This window comes from Corvus moneduloides, chromosome 3 (genome assembly GCF_009650955.1).
Source record: "Corvus moneduloides isolate bCorMon1 chromosome 3, bCorMon1.pri, whole genome shotgun sequence".
Classification (NCBI taxonomy): domain Eukaryota; kingdom Metazoa; phylum Chordata; class Aves; order Passeriformes; family Corvidae; genus Corvus; species Corvus moneduloides.
Genome location: NC_045478.1, coordinates 20,378,150 through 20,394,448, shown reverse-complemented (window position 1 = coordinate 20,394,448; position 16,299 = coordinate 20,378,150). Strand labels below are relative to the sequence as shown.

At 35.6% G+C, this 16,299-nt stretch overlaps 1 protein-coding gene across 1 annotated transcript in view; it reads left to right on the top strand.

Moving 5' to 3' along the window:
- Positions 1 to 16,299, top strand: part of SNTG2 (syntrophin gamma 2) — a 151,495-nt gene that overhangs the window by 21,526 nt on the left and 113,670 nt on the right. Inside the window, exons 3-4 of the mRNA XM_032101399.1 lie at positions 10,088 to 10,144; positions 10,232 to 10,289. Coding sequence (XP_031957290.1) covers positions 10,088 to 10,144; positions 10,232 to 10,289 — 115 coding nt within the window. The remainder of the gene's footprint in view (positions 1 to 10,087; positions 10,145 to 10,231; positions 10,290 to 16,299) is intronic.

The following is a 16,299-nucleotide window of genomic DNA, read 5'->3' as shown; positions in this document are numbered from 1 at the left end:
GAATTACCAAATGCCACCTTGCACTTGCCACCTTGATCTTCACTGGTAAAACCAGAGCTCTGGAATCTCTGACCCAGGAGACCAGGAAAAAGGACTACTGGAAGACTTGCCCTTGGTCAAGGAGGATTTGGCATAGGCAAATCTGACATCCAGAAGTCCAGGGGCCCTGATGGGATGCATCCACACATGCTGAGAGGGCTGCCGGACAGCACAGCAAGGCTGCTCATGATCATCCCTGAAAGGTTGTGGCAATCAGGAGAGGTGCCTGAGGACTGGAAGAAAACAAATGTCACCCCAGTCTTCAAAAAGGGAAAGAGGGAGCGTCCAGGGAACTACCAGCCAGTCAGCCTCACCTCAATCCCTGGAAAGGTAATGGAATGCCTCATTCTGGAGGCCATCTCTATCTACATGGATGACAAGCAGGTGACCAGGAATAGTCAGAATGGATTCACTAAAAATAAATCATGATTGACCAACCTGACTGCCCTCTGTGATGAAACAGCTACCTGGATGGATAACAGCTGAACCTCAACTTCAGTAAGGCTTTTGACACTGTCTCTCGCAGTATCCTCATAGGCAGGTAACTGAGCACTGGAAGAGATTGCCCAGAGAGGTTGTGGAGTCTCCTTCACTGGAGATATTCAAGAACCGTCTGGACACAGTCTTGTGCAGTGTGCTCTGGGATGATGCAGCTTGAGCAGGGAGGTTGGACCAGATGACCCACTGTGGTTCTTTCTAACCTGACCCATTCTGTGATTCTCTCAATTGGTGCACACTCATAGAATCCAAGCACAAAAGTATTGACAGAAATGGTGAATTGAAAATGAATAAACAGTTTCCCCTATCTGCCATATATTTTTAACAGAAGATATTTTTCCCCAGCTTTAAAGTTTAACAATACTCACAGAAATAAATTAATTGTATGACACACAGGGAGAGATCAATTTTAGTTGAAGAAGAAACTGGAAAGGATTGAGTTTTAAATTTTATACTTCATTAAGGTATTATTTTACTTTAACTCTTTCTCACTTTACCCACTAAAATTAATTTCTTACATACAGTACCTCATCCTTAATATGCTTTATTTGTCATCTATGTGTATTGCTTCATCCTTCTCCTGTTGTCAGTCCACAGTTTTACGCCTCTGCTCTTTTCATAAGCATTTTCTTTCTTTTATTCTTTATTTTATTTTTGTAAGACAAAGAATAGAAAAGCATCTGGATTTTTTTCAAAATTGGTCCTTCTCATAGAGCTGAATTGTTTTTGAATTGGTCAGGGGTCAGGCAAAGAGGTTTCTAATGCAGGCTGATAGCATCTTGATTGGAAGAGGACTCCTCAGAGGCTTATTTGAGTCTAATAGAATCAGTATAACAAAAACCTTTGCATGCTGGATACTCAGTTGTCCAGCTTCACAAACTGTGTCTTAGAATGAAGCAAAGTAGGTGATTAAGGAAGAAAAATAGCAAGATTAGTTGTTTTGTTGATTAAAAAAATAGAAAGAGTGCCTGAAAATACTGTTTGAATTCCTGATGAGATTGCTATGGCTTTTTCTTTATAACTCAGACACTAATAAGGACACAGAAGAATGTTATTTTAGAAAACCTCTAGGGAACAGATCTGCAAAAAAATCTAGAAGTTTTTTGGGTTTTTTTTTAACCCAAGAAAATTTATGTCTCACTAACTGCTAATATTGCAATATGCCCAATGCCTGTTCTACCATTGCTGGTGTGGCATTTCAGTCCAAAACTGTTTTTTTAAAAAAGCTGAAGCATCAAGTGAATGATTAAGAGTCTTCCTTTTGAAACTAAGATCACTTGTATCGAGAAAATACATTATTTAACCATTTGTTATTTGTTTTCTGTGCCCTGGAAAGCTGACCTAGATATTTAGAAGATAGCTATCAAGTAATTCCTTAGGACCTTTATTATGACAGATCATATGCTTGTGTTGCTGTCACTCTGAGAACAGTTAGAAGTTTGCATCACAGAATAAATATGAGTATTTCTCAGCATGACAAAAAACCTTTATTATTAAAGATAAAAAGAATAAGTAGCTTGAATAAAAAGGCTGATAAATAGAACAGAAGAATGCAAAGGACACCATGAATATCCCTGAAAAACAATCTCGTCCTGAAATGTGGAAAGAGTCCAACTAAGGGTGAGCACTCATACCAACAAGATAAAAGGCAGCATAACATTGATAAGCCACACATATACATAAATATATGTGTCCTTTAATTGAAATTTCAATAAATCTATTACACTTGAAGCTATGACAGAGTGTCAGGACTGGTAAATTGTAACTTAGACATTGTGAGAGGTCTTGTAGCAGTTTAAAACTTTCAACAGTTAGGAGCAAACTGTCTGACCGTGATGGAAGTGTGAGGCTTTCCAGTTTCCGTATGTGGGATATTGATGGGTTCAACCTCTGTTGTTCATCTTCACTATAGCCAACTTGTGAAATGCTGTGCAAAGTTGAATGCAGATGGAATTACTCAAAGAAAAGCTGTATTCTGGCGGCATTTAGCTATAATTTGTTGTTATGGGATGCCTTCTAAATTGGAAGAAATCAGCTAAATTTTAGTGGGAAAAGTACTATCATATGTTGGCTCAGGGTCCTATATATGTTTTTAGTGACTCTGGAAATCCATATTTGTAAATGATCTGCATTGATGTAATTTGTATCTGAGAAGAGTCTGGGGTCTTCTTACTTCTCACCACTTGCCAAAAAAGCTCCTGTCCCAAACTGAATATTTTACAACTCAGTGGAGGAGAACCTGAGGATTATTCTGAAGTCATACTGAGACTGATTGTGTTTCATTCAGACACATTAATATGATTACCCTCCTCAGAGGAATAAAACACCATGGGGTTTGTCAGTCATCTTAACTGGAATAGATCCTATAGTAATTTATGTTGAAAGGGACCTCTTGAGATTATCTAATTTAACCCACTGTTGAAAGTGGTAATAGCTTCCAAGCTGCTGAGGCCTTTGTCCATTCATGTTTAGAATATCTCCAAGGATGGAGATGCTACCAGCTCTCTGGGCAGCTCTTAATGCCTAACTATGTGGAGTTCTTTCCTATTGTTATGCTCAGTTGGGATTTCCTTTGTTGCAAGTTGTGACTGTTGCCTCTAATGCTTTTTCTTTGTACAAATGTGAGAACAATTGCTTGGGGCTTTTTGTTGTTTTGTTTTTGGTTTTTTTTTGTTGTATAATCCTCCCTTAGCTTGGCCAGCTTTGTAAATAAAATAAGTGACTTCATTTTAGTCCAAAAAACTCCACAAAAATGTACCAAAAAATCCACTTTCCCTTCAAAAAACCCCCAAAATAACCCACAAAAAACCACACAAACAAACAAAAACCCACCAACTTTTATCTACATTTGTAAGATAATATAGCATTTATAATAAGATAATTTAAACTGATAAAAATGTTATTACATTTAATCTGCAGATGTCACAGGTCTTTGTTAGCAACATTAAAAGATTTGCTAGGACATTAAGAGATCTGCTTTGACTTTACATTAAAAGATTTGCTAGCACATTAAAATATCTGCTTTGACTTTACACAAAACTGAACAGCAACTGGCATGCCTCTATCAATTTTTACTGCCTTCTTCCTGTCTTTTTGGGAAAAGGTGTGATCCTGTGTAAGACAAGAAGTTAAGCTTCAAAACTCTCCCATTCAAGATAACCTTCTGATTTTTGTCTACCTGTTCCTCAGTATATCTTGCCTTCACTTCATGGAAGGGGAGAATGAGGCATCAAGTGTTACCATGGAGGACTAATTTGTGACTTTCCCTCTCTTCCTTGCAGTTTTCTTTACTCACATTTACAGTATCTCACTAATTTTTTCCACTTTATGCGTTACACTGTCTTTTTAAACAATGCAACTATTTCTAAGAATATATAAGTCTATTAAAAATGATCCAACCTTGGAACTAAAGTTTATACAGGCAACTATGAACAAAAAGATTTTCCTGAAAACCAGACATTATAACCAGAAGTATAGCAAATCCTACTTGTAATAAAGTACTTTAATTCAGACCCACCCACAGTGTAGTTTTATAGAAAAGCCATTTCATTATTTTTCAATGCTTCAATTCTTTGTTTGTTTACCTGGTTAATTAGAAGATGCTTGTGGTTATAGTTCCCTGAGAGAACAGTATTATGGATTTGTGGAAATGCAGACGTGACATGTTCAGTCAGACTGTGACTGTGTGACATTTACATTTTCCTCATGCAGCACTCATTTTTTATGATTTACGTCTACTCAGGACATACATAGGTAGTAACAGCAGTGATTAAGGAAGCAGCAGTCAAAACTCGGTGCTTTCTGGCTTCTAGTCAAGTATTCTTTGATCCTGACTGACACCTACTGGAAGAAGGAATCTCTGTTCCAGTCCTAGGTGTTGGCATTGCAGTTCTTCTGGTGTGCTGTGTGGTATATTATATATCTTCACATATTAGCATGAGGCTGGGTGGTTCTAGCCATGTCGTGTAGATGCCTATATTGCCAGACCTTGTGATTAACCATAGTCCAGCACTGTCTCTTGTTAGCATCCTGCACATACCGCTTTCCTCAATATGATGTTTCATCTGAATTCCATCTGGAAATAATTTTGGCAAGAGCAGTTCCTACTGTACTTCTAAATCCTTATTTGTACAAGTAAAGTCAGCCAGCAGGTACACAGCAACCTGCAGTCACTGGGTAGGTGGAATTTTGCTGACAATGAGTGAGAAGTGAGGGTTGTATGAGTGGCAGTGGAAATCTCTATTTGGCAAAGTGCTAAATATGTGTTGAGCAATTTGCTGAGGGAGCTCAAGGTCTGGGGAGGTGGAGGGTGTGAGCCAAGAAAATCCTCATCATGGGAACTCCCCATCTTGAGGAGAAAATTTCCCCAAGAATTTCAACATATCCTTGTTCACCACATCCTTTTTTGTTCTTTGGGGATATGTAACAACCAGCAGGATGTCTGCATTTCGTGATACATTTTACTGGGTGTCACATTCTTACAAGGTCTGTTTCTTCAGTCATTTCCTATCTCATAAAGTTCTTGTGGTATCTTCAAGAGTTGCTAAGAAAATTAACATATGGCTGATACGTTAAGTTCTAAGAAGCAAGCTAACTCCATCCCAAGTGAAGCCAGGACAAACTATCTTTTTACCCTTTCAGGTATCAGGCTGTTTCTTCCCATGCATCCTTGCAAGCCTGCAGGTTGCAGGCTTCTCTTTTAAGTCTTATTATTGCACTTTCTTGTTTTGTTTTTCCCTTTCCCCTGTATGTTTCCCAAGGGCCTGGGTGGCAAACTCTGCTTTTATTTTCTATTGCAAACCTGCTAGGTAGTATCTGTAGTTAATTTGGCATCTTACTTTCCACAAGTAAGGAGAACTTCGGAGACTACTCCTTCCAATAAATACCAGGTTCAACTGTAGAAGTAGGAATAAATTTTAAAAAAAAGAAAAATCTTGTAAACAATGCAGCAATGAACGATTTCGTTGTTTACATTTTTCTATGTTCCTATTTATCCACTTTTTATGTTTAAGGACTAGTCTTCTATCCATTAACTTAATAGTCTGTTGTGGTTTGAGTGTGGGAACCAGATACGCTCAGGTACCAAGGCACGTTTGGTCATGGCTATTTATTGAACACATATAATTTATACACGTTCCTTTTCTGGGTTAAGTAATGGTGACCAGTCCCCTTGAGTCAAGACCAGTGATTTTTGTCTTAATTGGTAATTTTGATGATGTGTCATGATACTGAACCTGTTGATGCCCCTACATTCAATAGAATTTGTTGCCGTGGCCATTGTTATGAACGTTACTGGTATCGGTTGACCCATTTTCACCAATATCTGTCTGAAATAGTCTAAGGCACATAGCACCCCTCAATAACTGAAGAGCTTAGCCCAACTACTCTTAGCCCATGGACATGGACTCAGGGTAACAAGTGGAGTTGGTAACAGGAATTTAACCTTGTAATGCTGTTCTGTGGAATCAGAAGATGGAGAGGAAGTAACTGACACCATCACTTGGGGGCAGTGGTCAGCTTAGTTACCCCCAAGGCCATCCTTGGGAACACGAAGAGGTGTGACCTTTGCAGCTCTGCCCAGCTCGTAACTATGGTCCTACCCTAAGAGTCACTCCCACCGAATTTAATGCTGTCAGCATCCAGGTGGTGCAGCAGGAAAGATGCCCACACAGGAGAGAAGTCAGCACGGATTCTCCACTCAACCTCCTTGCTATGTGGCATGGGGACAGGGAAGTCCAGGAGGACACCGGTGAAGTCATCACAGCAGTCCTACTGATAAGTAGAAGGGAAAAGAACAAAATTAAAGCATTGGTGATCTGTCTCTTCCAACCTGTTCTAGCCATTGTGAATGGGCTTGTTTCTTAGAACAGTTTCTACAAAACCTGAAGAACATGGTCTATGTCAAGTGCTCCAGCCTTTTCTGCTATGTACTTCAGTCTGATGCTTGAAAATAACATATGTATTCATTAATATTTTCATGCAGACTGGAACAGAAAAGTAAGTTATTGTACATACAGAGTCTTTATTCAAAAATGTCTCTTTATATCAATGAGTTTGGAGTGCTTCAAGCCGAATCTCTTTCTGAAATCCCCATAATACATTATTCAGATAGATAGATAGATAGATAGATAGATATAATATTTTTTTATAATGAGAGATCCTTTCCCACAAGTGCCAGTCCTGGTGTTAGCAATCTGGTAATAATGACATATTGGGTAGGCATTGGAAGGTGGATATAAAATCTTCCTTAAACACAGCAACAGAAATAAGCCCTGTGATTGCCTTCTCCTGTTGCCCATTAAGCTCCAGTCATGTTACTTCATATGAACAAATACCAAGACATAAAAGATCTTTCCAGAGATAAAATTTTCTATTGAGTCATTGTTTTTTAACAGAATCTAGCAAGTCTTCTGTGTAGAGCTATCTCATACCTAAAAGATGGGTATTTGGCCATATAGTTCTCTCCATTACATTTGAAAGTGTCATTCAGTTTGCAACTAATAAAAGTATAGAATTTTTTTCAGCTGTATTACTTGTTTTAGCTGTGATAAGCAGGCACTGCACCTGTTATCAAGTAGTCTCTTCTCTATACAGTTGTTGACATAGTGTTTTTTTGAATGGTGTCTACTTCTTACATGGTTAAAATTTTATGTTGTATCTGCTTTTCAAAATATTCCCTGTCTGGCATCACTCTTGGGAGTTCCTGAAATTTTCTGCCTCACCAGTTGACAGCTTGCAATGATAAAAGTTCTCAAAAAGATAGGAATATTTTTGTATTGGTGTCCTGCCAATTACAGTTTTATTAGTTACATTCTGTCTATTCAAATGCATCCTGAAGTTTTATGCGGGGTACTACTTTAATCTCCTAGAAACAGGGAACAAAACAGGCCATGTGTGCCATGGTGGGTACATAATTGCTTCTGCTTGGTAGCACACCTGTAATGAGTGATTGTTATAGAGTACACATTGAATACTTTGGAACCCATGAGAATAAAGAGTTTTAAGAAACTGTAGATACTATTGAACAAAACAAAACAAAATGCTAGTTAAAAAGCAAAAAAAAGGGTTAATTTAAAAAAAATTAATTTCAGCTTTGCTGTTCTGATTGATAATTAGTGAGACTGTCTAAAGAGTTTTCCTTGCCTATAATGAAATAAAATTACACAGTCAACTATAACACTTTAATTTTATTTTTTTAAGACTGATATAGATGTCTGTCTCACTTTACTCTAAAACCATAAATAAATTTGTCTGGAAAGAAAAATTATATCTAGCCTTCAGGCAACTGAAAAATGAAATAAGTTGTTTGTCTGTTTGACTGAGACATACACACTGGGTTTTCAGCTGCATATGTGCATGACATTAATGTCACAAAAAGATAGGTTTGTTTTTTTCCCCACAAATATTGCAGTTCAGTTTTGGCAAGATGTTTCAGGATAGAATTTTCTTTCATAGTTGCTTGCAAAGCTACTGTGGGTTTCTGTCCAAATTTCATAGTAATGAAATTTTGTCCTTGCATAACAAATTCAGGACTGATTCAGACCTAAAGTCTACTGAGACGACTGTTCTTTTTCTGACAGAAGCTGTTAATGTTTCCTTAGAAAAGTCAAACAGGGCAAAAAAGTGATGCTTTTCTTAATAGTTTTCCTTCTCCAAATTGTACACTACCTCCCTAATCAAAATACTCAGCTTTTAGCATTTTATTTTGCAATTTGAACCTCTTGAAAAGAAGAAAGTTTTTGCATTTTTTAAATGTAGCCCTTACTAGACTGGTAGGTAGGAAACATTTAAGTATGAGTTTAATATCTTCTTTTAATAGGAATAATTGAATCTCTGTAGTAAGCTATGAACTATTAAAATAGGAATATCAAGATTATTACAATATTATGCGAATAGATTGCTTCATAGGGCTACCTATCAACCATATGAAAATGCTTATTTGTTCTAGTTGAGAGTGTAAGATGCCAATAAGTAGTACTCTATTTGCATTTTTTATAAAATGGCTAAAGCTATCCATGTAGCAGCTTTCTGTTTGTTGTCTGATCATGCTGAAGCAAACTAAACTGTCAAAATATTTATTCCACCATCTCCACATGATGATGGACTATATTAGGATAATATATTTTCAAGGTGTAAGTTTAGGTGGAGTAAAAGATTAAGTAAGAAACATTAAGAATTAAGTATGCAGCAGTTAGTGTCCTGGAAGACATCTCTTGGGAATGAGTCACTGAATTTTAGGGAAGTATTCTAATTCAGATCAGATCTGAACTTTTTCAGTGAGAGTGATAATTTTGATCAAAAGTTTTGATGCAGTTCCAAATGAAGAAAAAAAAAAAACATGAAACAATTTGAATTAGCACAGATTTCAAAGAAACTGAATTACATCAGCTGAAATTCAATCATATAAACCTTTTGATATGTCAGGTACCATGTTCATAATGCAGTAGTTTTCCATTTTTAACATGGACTAGTGTAGTACAGTGTTTATGGGAACATAAGGAATTTTGAAAATGTACAAAACCATTCCTATTTTTTTTTTTACCATATGGATTTTCTTATCCACTGAAAATGAAACTGAAATTCAGGATTTATTGTGTTTTGCTTTCCCCTGAGTCAATATGAACATATGTCTAGCATGATGAGTGTTACAAAAAGAAGAGCTATATATATTAAAATAACTTGTTAATATAAGATTATAGTCTTGACTACTGAAATAAAAATTTGTATTATCTGAATCAGTGAAATTTTAAAATACCCAAGCAGAAATTATTCATGTAGGAGTAATCTTATATACTATTTTTAATGTACAGAAAAAGAAGAAATAATTATATGTTCAGGAATTACTGTAAAGATGGCATTCTATCCACTACTGTTCACCATATTCCAAAAAAAGTTCCCATCAACTGTATAATTATTGTCAAAAGATGAAGTGCTATTATGTTGTCAGGCACCATGAGTTACACATTATTGAAATGTCAAATTCAGAATACTGTTAAATGCATGATAGGTTTCTCTAGAAAAATATTGATAAATGTTTATCTTCCTTATGCACTTAAATCTGAAATACAAAAATTAAACCTTTGAAGCAGACTATCACTAAAAGTCTTTCAGGATGTGCTGCAAAAAAAATACATATAGATCTGAAGATGTAGACTAGAAAACGTTTTTATTCTTGATTGAAAAATTAGAACGAATATCATGCATACATGATAGCTATGAAAATGCACGTCTCTGAGCTCTTCATATAATTTTCCCTTGTCAAAGTAAAAGTATGTACAAATTTCTGTTCAGAGAAAATACCACTTCAGAGATAGAAAAGCATACTAAAGTCTGAATATACAACTCCCAAGTTCTGCTCTCTGTGATAAGGAATTAATTGAGTGCCTATAAATCAATGCTGAATGATACTTCAGAACTGAACTTGATCACTCAGATTCTAGACTACTTTTGAGAATTATTTTTTTAAAGTAAGTGAGAGCCTAGGAACATCTATGCTCATTCAGATATTGTAATTTCACCTAAATTTATTTTTTTTTGCAATTTTTTAAAGCACAGAACTGTTACACTTCGTAGACAACCAGTTGGCGGCTTGGGCTTAAGCATAAAGGTATGGGTAACTCCTCTTTTCTTCTTTTAAATTTCAGTATCACCTCTTCAGTCTTGAGATCTCATGGTTAATATGTCTCTCTTACAGGGTGGTGCTGAGCACAAAGTGCCTGTCGTCATATCAAAAATATTTAAAGACCAAGCAGGTAACTTATGCTATTTACTTATGTAGTACTGTAGTTATTAATAGTTTCAGGAATCATTTTTTACTTCAGTACGACAGTTATGTTATAAACAAAATATTTAAAGTTACTTGCAAAAACATAAGTCTGACACAGAAAATCTATTCATGTACTTTAATAATGCAGAGGATAGAAAAAATACAAACCAAGTATTTTTTTTCCCACACAGTGACTCACTGCTATGTGGTATGACTAACTGTGCCTAGGTGCCTGCAGAGAGTGATTTCTAGTGTTTATTATGGTGAAGATAAAACGACATCTAAATCAGTATAGTCTCTCCTGGTTAAGTATTACATTGACATTTATCTAGTAAAAGGAGCCTTTGGGAGACCTTTTCAGACCTGAGACCGAACTTGACACGGTTGAGAACTGGTCTGGAAAACAAAGGGTCTCTTCAGTGAGGAAAAGTAGAACCATTGCATATGGGTGGGAAGTGCCTTGCAACATGAACTAAGGGTCTTAGATGATCAAAAGCAAAGTCATATTCTTTTCTCTGGTGGACATGGACATGGGGATTAGTTTTTTATTTTCTTGAGGAATTCTTTTACATGTTTTAATATATGTTGTCTTTCAAAGCTTCTACGTGTATCCTGTTTTTCCTAGTGTAAATCTACCCATTTCATGTAACGTTTCCTTCAAAAAAACACAGACTGTGATTCTCAGTGTATGTCCTGCTCCTTAAAGGTCTCAAAGCCACTGACATGATCTTTTGAACTCATCAGGTTATTTTCCTGGTTTGCTGGAGTGGAGATTAAGCACATTTGCTTGACAACATGTTTAGACTTGTGCTTTAGTAGGTCGCAGACAGTGCGACCTCTGCATTTTCTTCAGGGGGTCCTTTTTTTACTTGAAGTGAATACCTGTTTTCATCTGATACACAGTGAATATTGAATGGATTGTCTATGCCTGTATCCTACTGGAAACACTGTTTCAAGTTTCCTGTGTACAGTGCTTGCTCTTTTTATAACATTGTTTCTGCAGTGAGAAAGGGAAGGTGTTTTTATGTCAATTGTATTACTGTATACAGAACAGTAATATGTTCCTTAAATACACAGTATAATAAACAATACCAAGAAAATATGCAGGAAAATAATAATAAAATTAATATAAGCATTCAGGTCTAAGGGAAGTAATTCAAGAAATTAATCTCTGACAAGTAAAGCTATCTCCTGCCCTCTTAGGGCATAGTACTTTTAATCAAGGTTAGTAGTGAGTTTGCATATAGAATACTTACATTCAGAGTTTTGTACATTGTGAGTAGTTTTTCTTGATCTGTATTTATTTGTAGAGTAACAAGTGCAGCAACAATTTTATGGGGTCAGCTTTTTACCTCAAATTTGAAAATGTCTCCTCCAAACGTACTTAAGATCTTGTAATCTTTTGTCCGAGGAAACTCCAAAATCAGTAGTGGTTATAACCAGAGGCACTGTTGTATCAGAGCAAGCCCATATGAGATGTTCCTGGCTGGATCAGTGAATGGAATGAAGACATTGTCACACCTGGCGAGGTATGAAGGAAATAGTCTACGTAGTATCAGCTGCTCCTGGTGTGAAAAAGAGGCTCTCAGCCTTGCTTTAAGGATGTGTTCAGGCTGGTCCCAGTGTGCTCCTGAGGTCCCTTCTAGCCTGAGTGAGTCTGGAATTCATGTAGTGCTGCAGGTGCTAAAGACCAGAGATCTGAGATAGAAATGCTTTTTGTGATATGTGGCTTACAGCACTCCCTTCTGGTTACTGAATTTCTGTGCAACAGAAAATAGCATCGAGCTTTTTGTTTGCTTGTTTCTTCTAGGAAATGAGTATTTCTGAAAAGTATCAAAAGATTTTCAGAAAAATTTTGGAAGTACTAGACGTTCTTATACTGCAAATCTTTTTTTTTTAGATATATGATCTCACAAATCTCAAACTGGTGCTGTTACTCAGTATAGGAGGAAGACAATAACAAAGGCTATTCACAGCGTTGCTTTTCTAGTATCATACATAACTGGAAATTAATATTAAGTAAGAGAATATGTTAATTTATCTCACAGGTGACATTGGGGCAATATTTCTGGTGTAAGATTCTAGTGTTTTAATGCAACAGAAAGCAATTTGGTAATATTATTTAAGGGAAAAGAAGAAGTGTTTTGCAAATATGTGCATTCTTTCTCCATTTATATAATATAAATATATATTAATACACAGACATTAATACCAAAATACAAATGTATTTACATATAAAAGAATATCTGAAAAAATATTTATGTTTAATAAAATGAGAGGAAATGTTAAACATGATGGAGAGATCAGACTCATACAGATTTATCTCAAGCTAAGTTTTGGACTGAACATCTGTATATTCAAAATGTGGATAAATCAGCAATGGACTTTTATTACATGAGGTGCTAATAACAGTGAAACTGATTTGCTGGCTTTAACATTGCCTCTTAGTTAAACAGTGAGATTTGTTGCTGATTCAATCAAATATACTGAATTTTAAAAAAACAAAAAAAAGATTTATTGTGCAGTAACATTTGAAAATAAATAATTTACCTGATAAAAAAGCAGTTTCTTATCAGGGATTGTACTGGTTTCTGTACTTGACTAAAATACCTGAACTTATGTAAATAAAATTCTCCTTAATGACTTAAGAACTAAAATGACTGATAATTTGTGATAATTTTCATGAAATTTAATGCCTTTTATATGTAAAATCTGTAAAATCACTGTAAAATCATGTTTCTAACCTTACTTTGTTTGAATATAGTACTATTTTTTAGTTCCAAAGGTAGAAGCATAACAGAATAAAGCAGTTGCTTCTTTTTCAGATCTCTATAATTTTTGTGCTATCTAAATAAAGTAATTAGTTGTCTATATTTGTACTATTTAATTTTTAAAAGCATCAGATAAGTGATTTTTTTGGTACTGACTGAAGTATCAGGTGACAGCATTTGCGCTTAATCTTTTTTTCATTTTTGAAATAAGATGAACATTTCAATAGGATTTCATTTCATTATTCCACAGAAGCACTTCTGTAGCAGCAATGCTTATAAATATTCTTATAGTTTTGACCTCTCAGCTGTGATCACTGTGTTTATAAATTTCAAATTAAGTTATTCTAGATCACTCTTCAGTAAGACTTTCCTGAACAAGTTCACTGAAACATACACAGAAACTCAATTCAAGACCATAACTTTACATTTCTGAAATAAAAATTAACTGATCACTCAGTGCAGAAGACTAATGTCCAATGTATTAAAAATCACAGTAAAGAATATCCTGAGTTTTTCCTAAGCACATCCTCCACAACAGTATTAGAGCAAGTTTTGCTAATTCAAATGAATCATCATCAAGTTTGGCCTTTTAAATTTTTTCTATGGATTCTATCTTCCATTCTAACAAAGGTTACATTTTTTTCCCACCTCCAAAGCTTTTGCTGAAGTTAATTGCAGAGGGAAAAAGTTCTGTGCCAGAAAGAATTAGAAAAAGTAAATGCAAACAGTTATAAACTGTATAAAGAGTAAAGTGATACAATTAGCCACAGAGTAATTTTTATCCTATGGGAAATTATTTCACTTCCAAAGACAGGACTTTTTTCCTACCCATATACCAGATCATACAGCGTATTAGCAACATTGCTGATAATCTCCCTGATTATGAAAAGAATTATTGATGTTGAAGCTTCTGAGTAATATTCTATAAGCCTGTTTCAGGCTGGTTTGATTATTTTTTTTTCTTAATGTAATTTAATGCAGGATCGTTTTTCTTGTGTTTTCCTTTTGAAACTGGGTTAAGATGTAGTACCTTGTACTCTCTCACTGTACAACAGTTGGTGATTTACTGTTAGTTTCTAGGTGTGTAATATTTTTATATACATGCTGTAATAGTATTAACAGTTTATTTAGGGCAAAGAGTGCTGTGGACTTACAGTCAAATAAATGTAGGGTCCTATCCTTAGAGATATGTAACGGAATGTCCTGAGTTTGGAAAGGAATCATATCAGTCAGGTTTACTTGTTGTACAGTGGATGCATCAGATAGATTGAAAATACTTCAGAGAATCTTCAGATGCTATATGTGGATAAAGTTTACAAGCTTTCATGTGTTTACATCTTTCTCTTTGTTATTCCCATTTTTGATTACTAAAGATCCTTTATGAGTTTGTGGAATCTAGATGCTGTAGATTGTAAACATGAATGGATTTTGAAATTTAACCTCACCGTATGTACAAGTGATTTACTGTATATAGTGTTGGAAATCCTGATTGTTTAAATATCAAACAATAAAGTACTGTTTTGCGTTGCAGAATTATCCAGTTAGCAATCACATGTTTTCATCGTGATGCAATTTTTCATTTTGTGAGACCTTCTGCAATAATCTGACTAATGCTGTGAGTTCTGCTCATATATAATATGTGGAGTCAGACAAGCAGCAATGATGAAACAGAGCAGTGGGTTCAGCTCATGATGTGTGATGAAAATAGGTAAATAAAATTAAATAAAACCCGATGGAATAGGGTTAGTTTGCATTGTGCCAGTTTCAAAAAAAAATCCCCCTTAAGAGCCAAAATTCATTAAAATCTTAATTGGAATGCATTTTCCCACTTTCTTTCATAAAAGTTGACTTATAATTCACATTCTGCTGTGTTGAAAAATCTTCTGGTTTATGTTCAGTCCATTTCTAACTGGTTCTGTATACCCTGGCAGGATTGGAATGAACTCCAGACATTCAGCAATTGAAACATTCTTGGCGTAAAACCACGTGCTCTGCAAACACAGGCTGTGTCCAGATATCACATCCTGGCTGCCTGCATTCAGGACCATCTGGAGCACATGGCATCAATTTGATGAGGGCTTTTAACAGTTTCACTTACATGCCAAACAAAGATGGTTTGATGTGAAATTGTATGTGATACCTCCTCCATAGGTATATTTCTGGGGGTTTTTGTTGACTCCAGTTGTCCCCAAGGGTGGTACAACAAGGGTAACCCAGCCTAGTCTGAGCAAGCTGGTGGGCATGATGTGAGATTGCACCAAGCTGCACAGCATGGTTGTATCCACAGCTGATGTTCTTCATCCCTACAGCTGTACTCACCTTAGTTTCATCAGTCTTGGAGATTCATTCTACTGAGCCAGCAAGCTCAATATTAAGGATGAGTTAAGCACAAACAGAGGTATTCAGGTTTATGAGGAAACCAAAATGGGTCAAAATTTTTTGTTATGCCTCGTGCTAATGAAGGTGAAGACTGAATACAAGGCCGTATTTGAACATAAAGCCTCATTAGAACATAAGGCCTCATTAGAATATAAGATAGTTGAAGCTGGGTGGTATTTCATTTTTGGACATTATTTCCTAATATCACTTAAAAATTTCTTCAATTTTTTTTTTTTTAGCATTGATCTTATTTTCTATCTATCTTTTATTATCTTTGACAGTGTTATTTTTCTTTATTAGAAAGCTAGTGATATATGAAATTAGCATCTACTCATTGTTCTTTCTCTTGGACCTATGCCTCGATCTCTAAACTTATTTTCAGAAGGCATAGAAGAATATTCTTAACATTTGGTTTTCTTTTTAACTGTTGCCTTCTCAAGACTAGACAGGCCACGAAAGGCAGTACCTCTTAACATCTTAATGAATTGTTAAAGATAAGTCAACAAATAAAAGGAAGGTATTTTGATCTCTGCTTCAGGAAATTTTTTCTATTCAACCTAACAGGAATGTATTTAAGGTCCAATGTTTGTTACTGTATATTTAGTGAGAATAGCAGTCATTGGATACATGGGGAGAAACGTAGGTGGATGAATTCCTCAGCTGAGATTCTAGAACAATTTATAATACTGGGATTCATTTTGAAGGTTAAATGCTTTTAGTGGGTTGATGATGGCTGGATGCCAGGCACTCACTAAAGCCTCTGAAACTGGGCAGGGGAAAGAAAATACAATGAGGGGTTCATGGGTTGAGATAAGGACCGGGAGATATCACTCACCAAATACCATC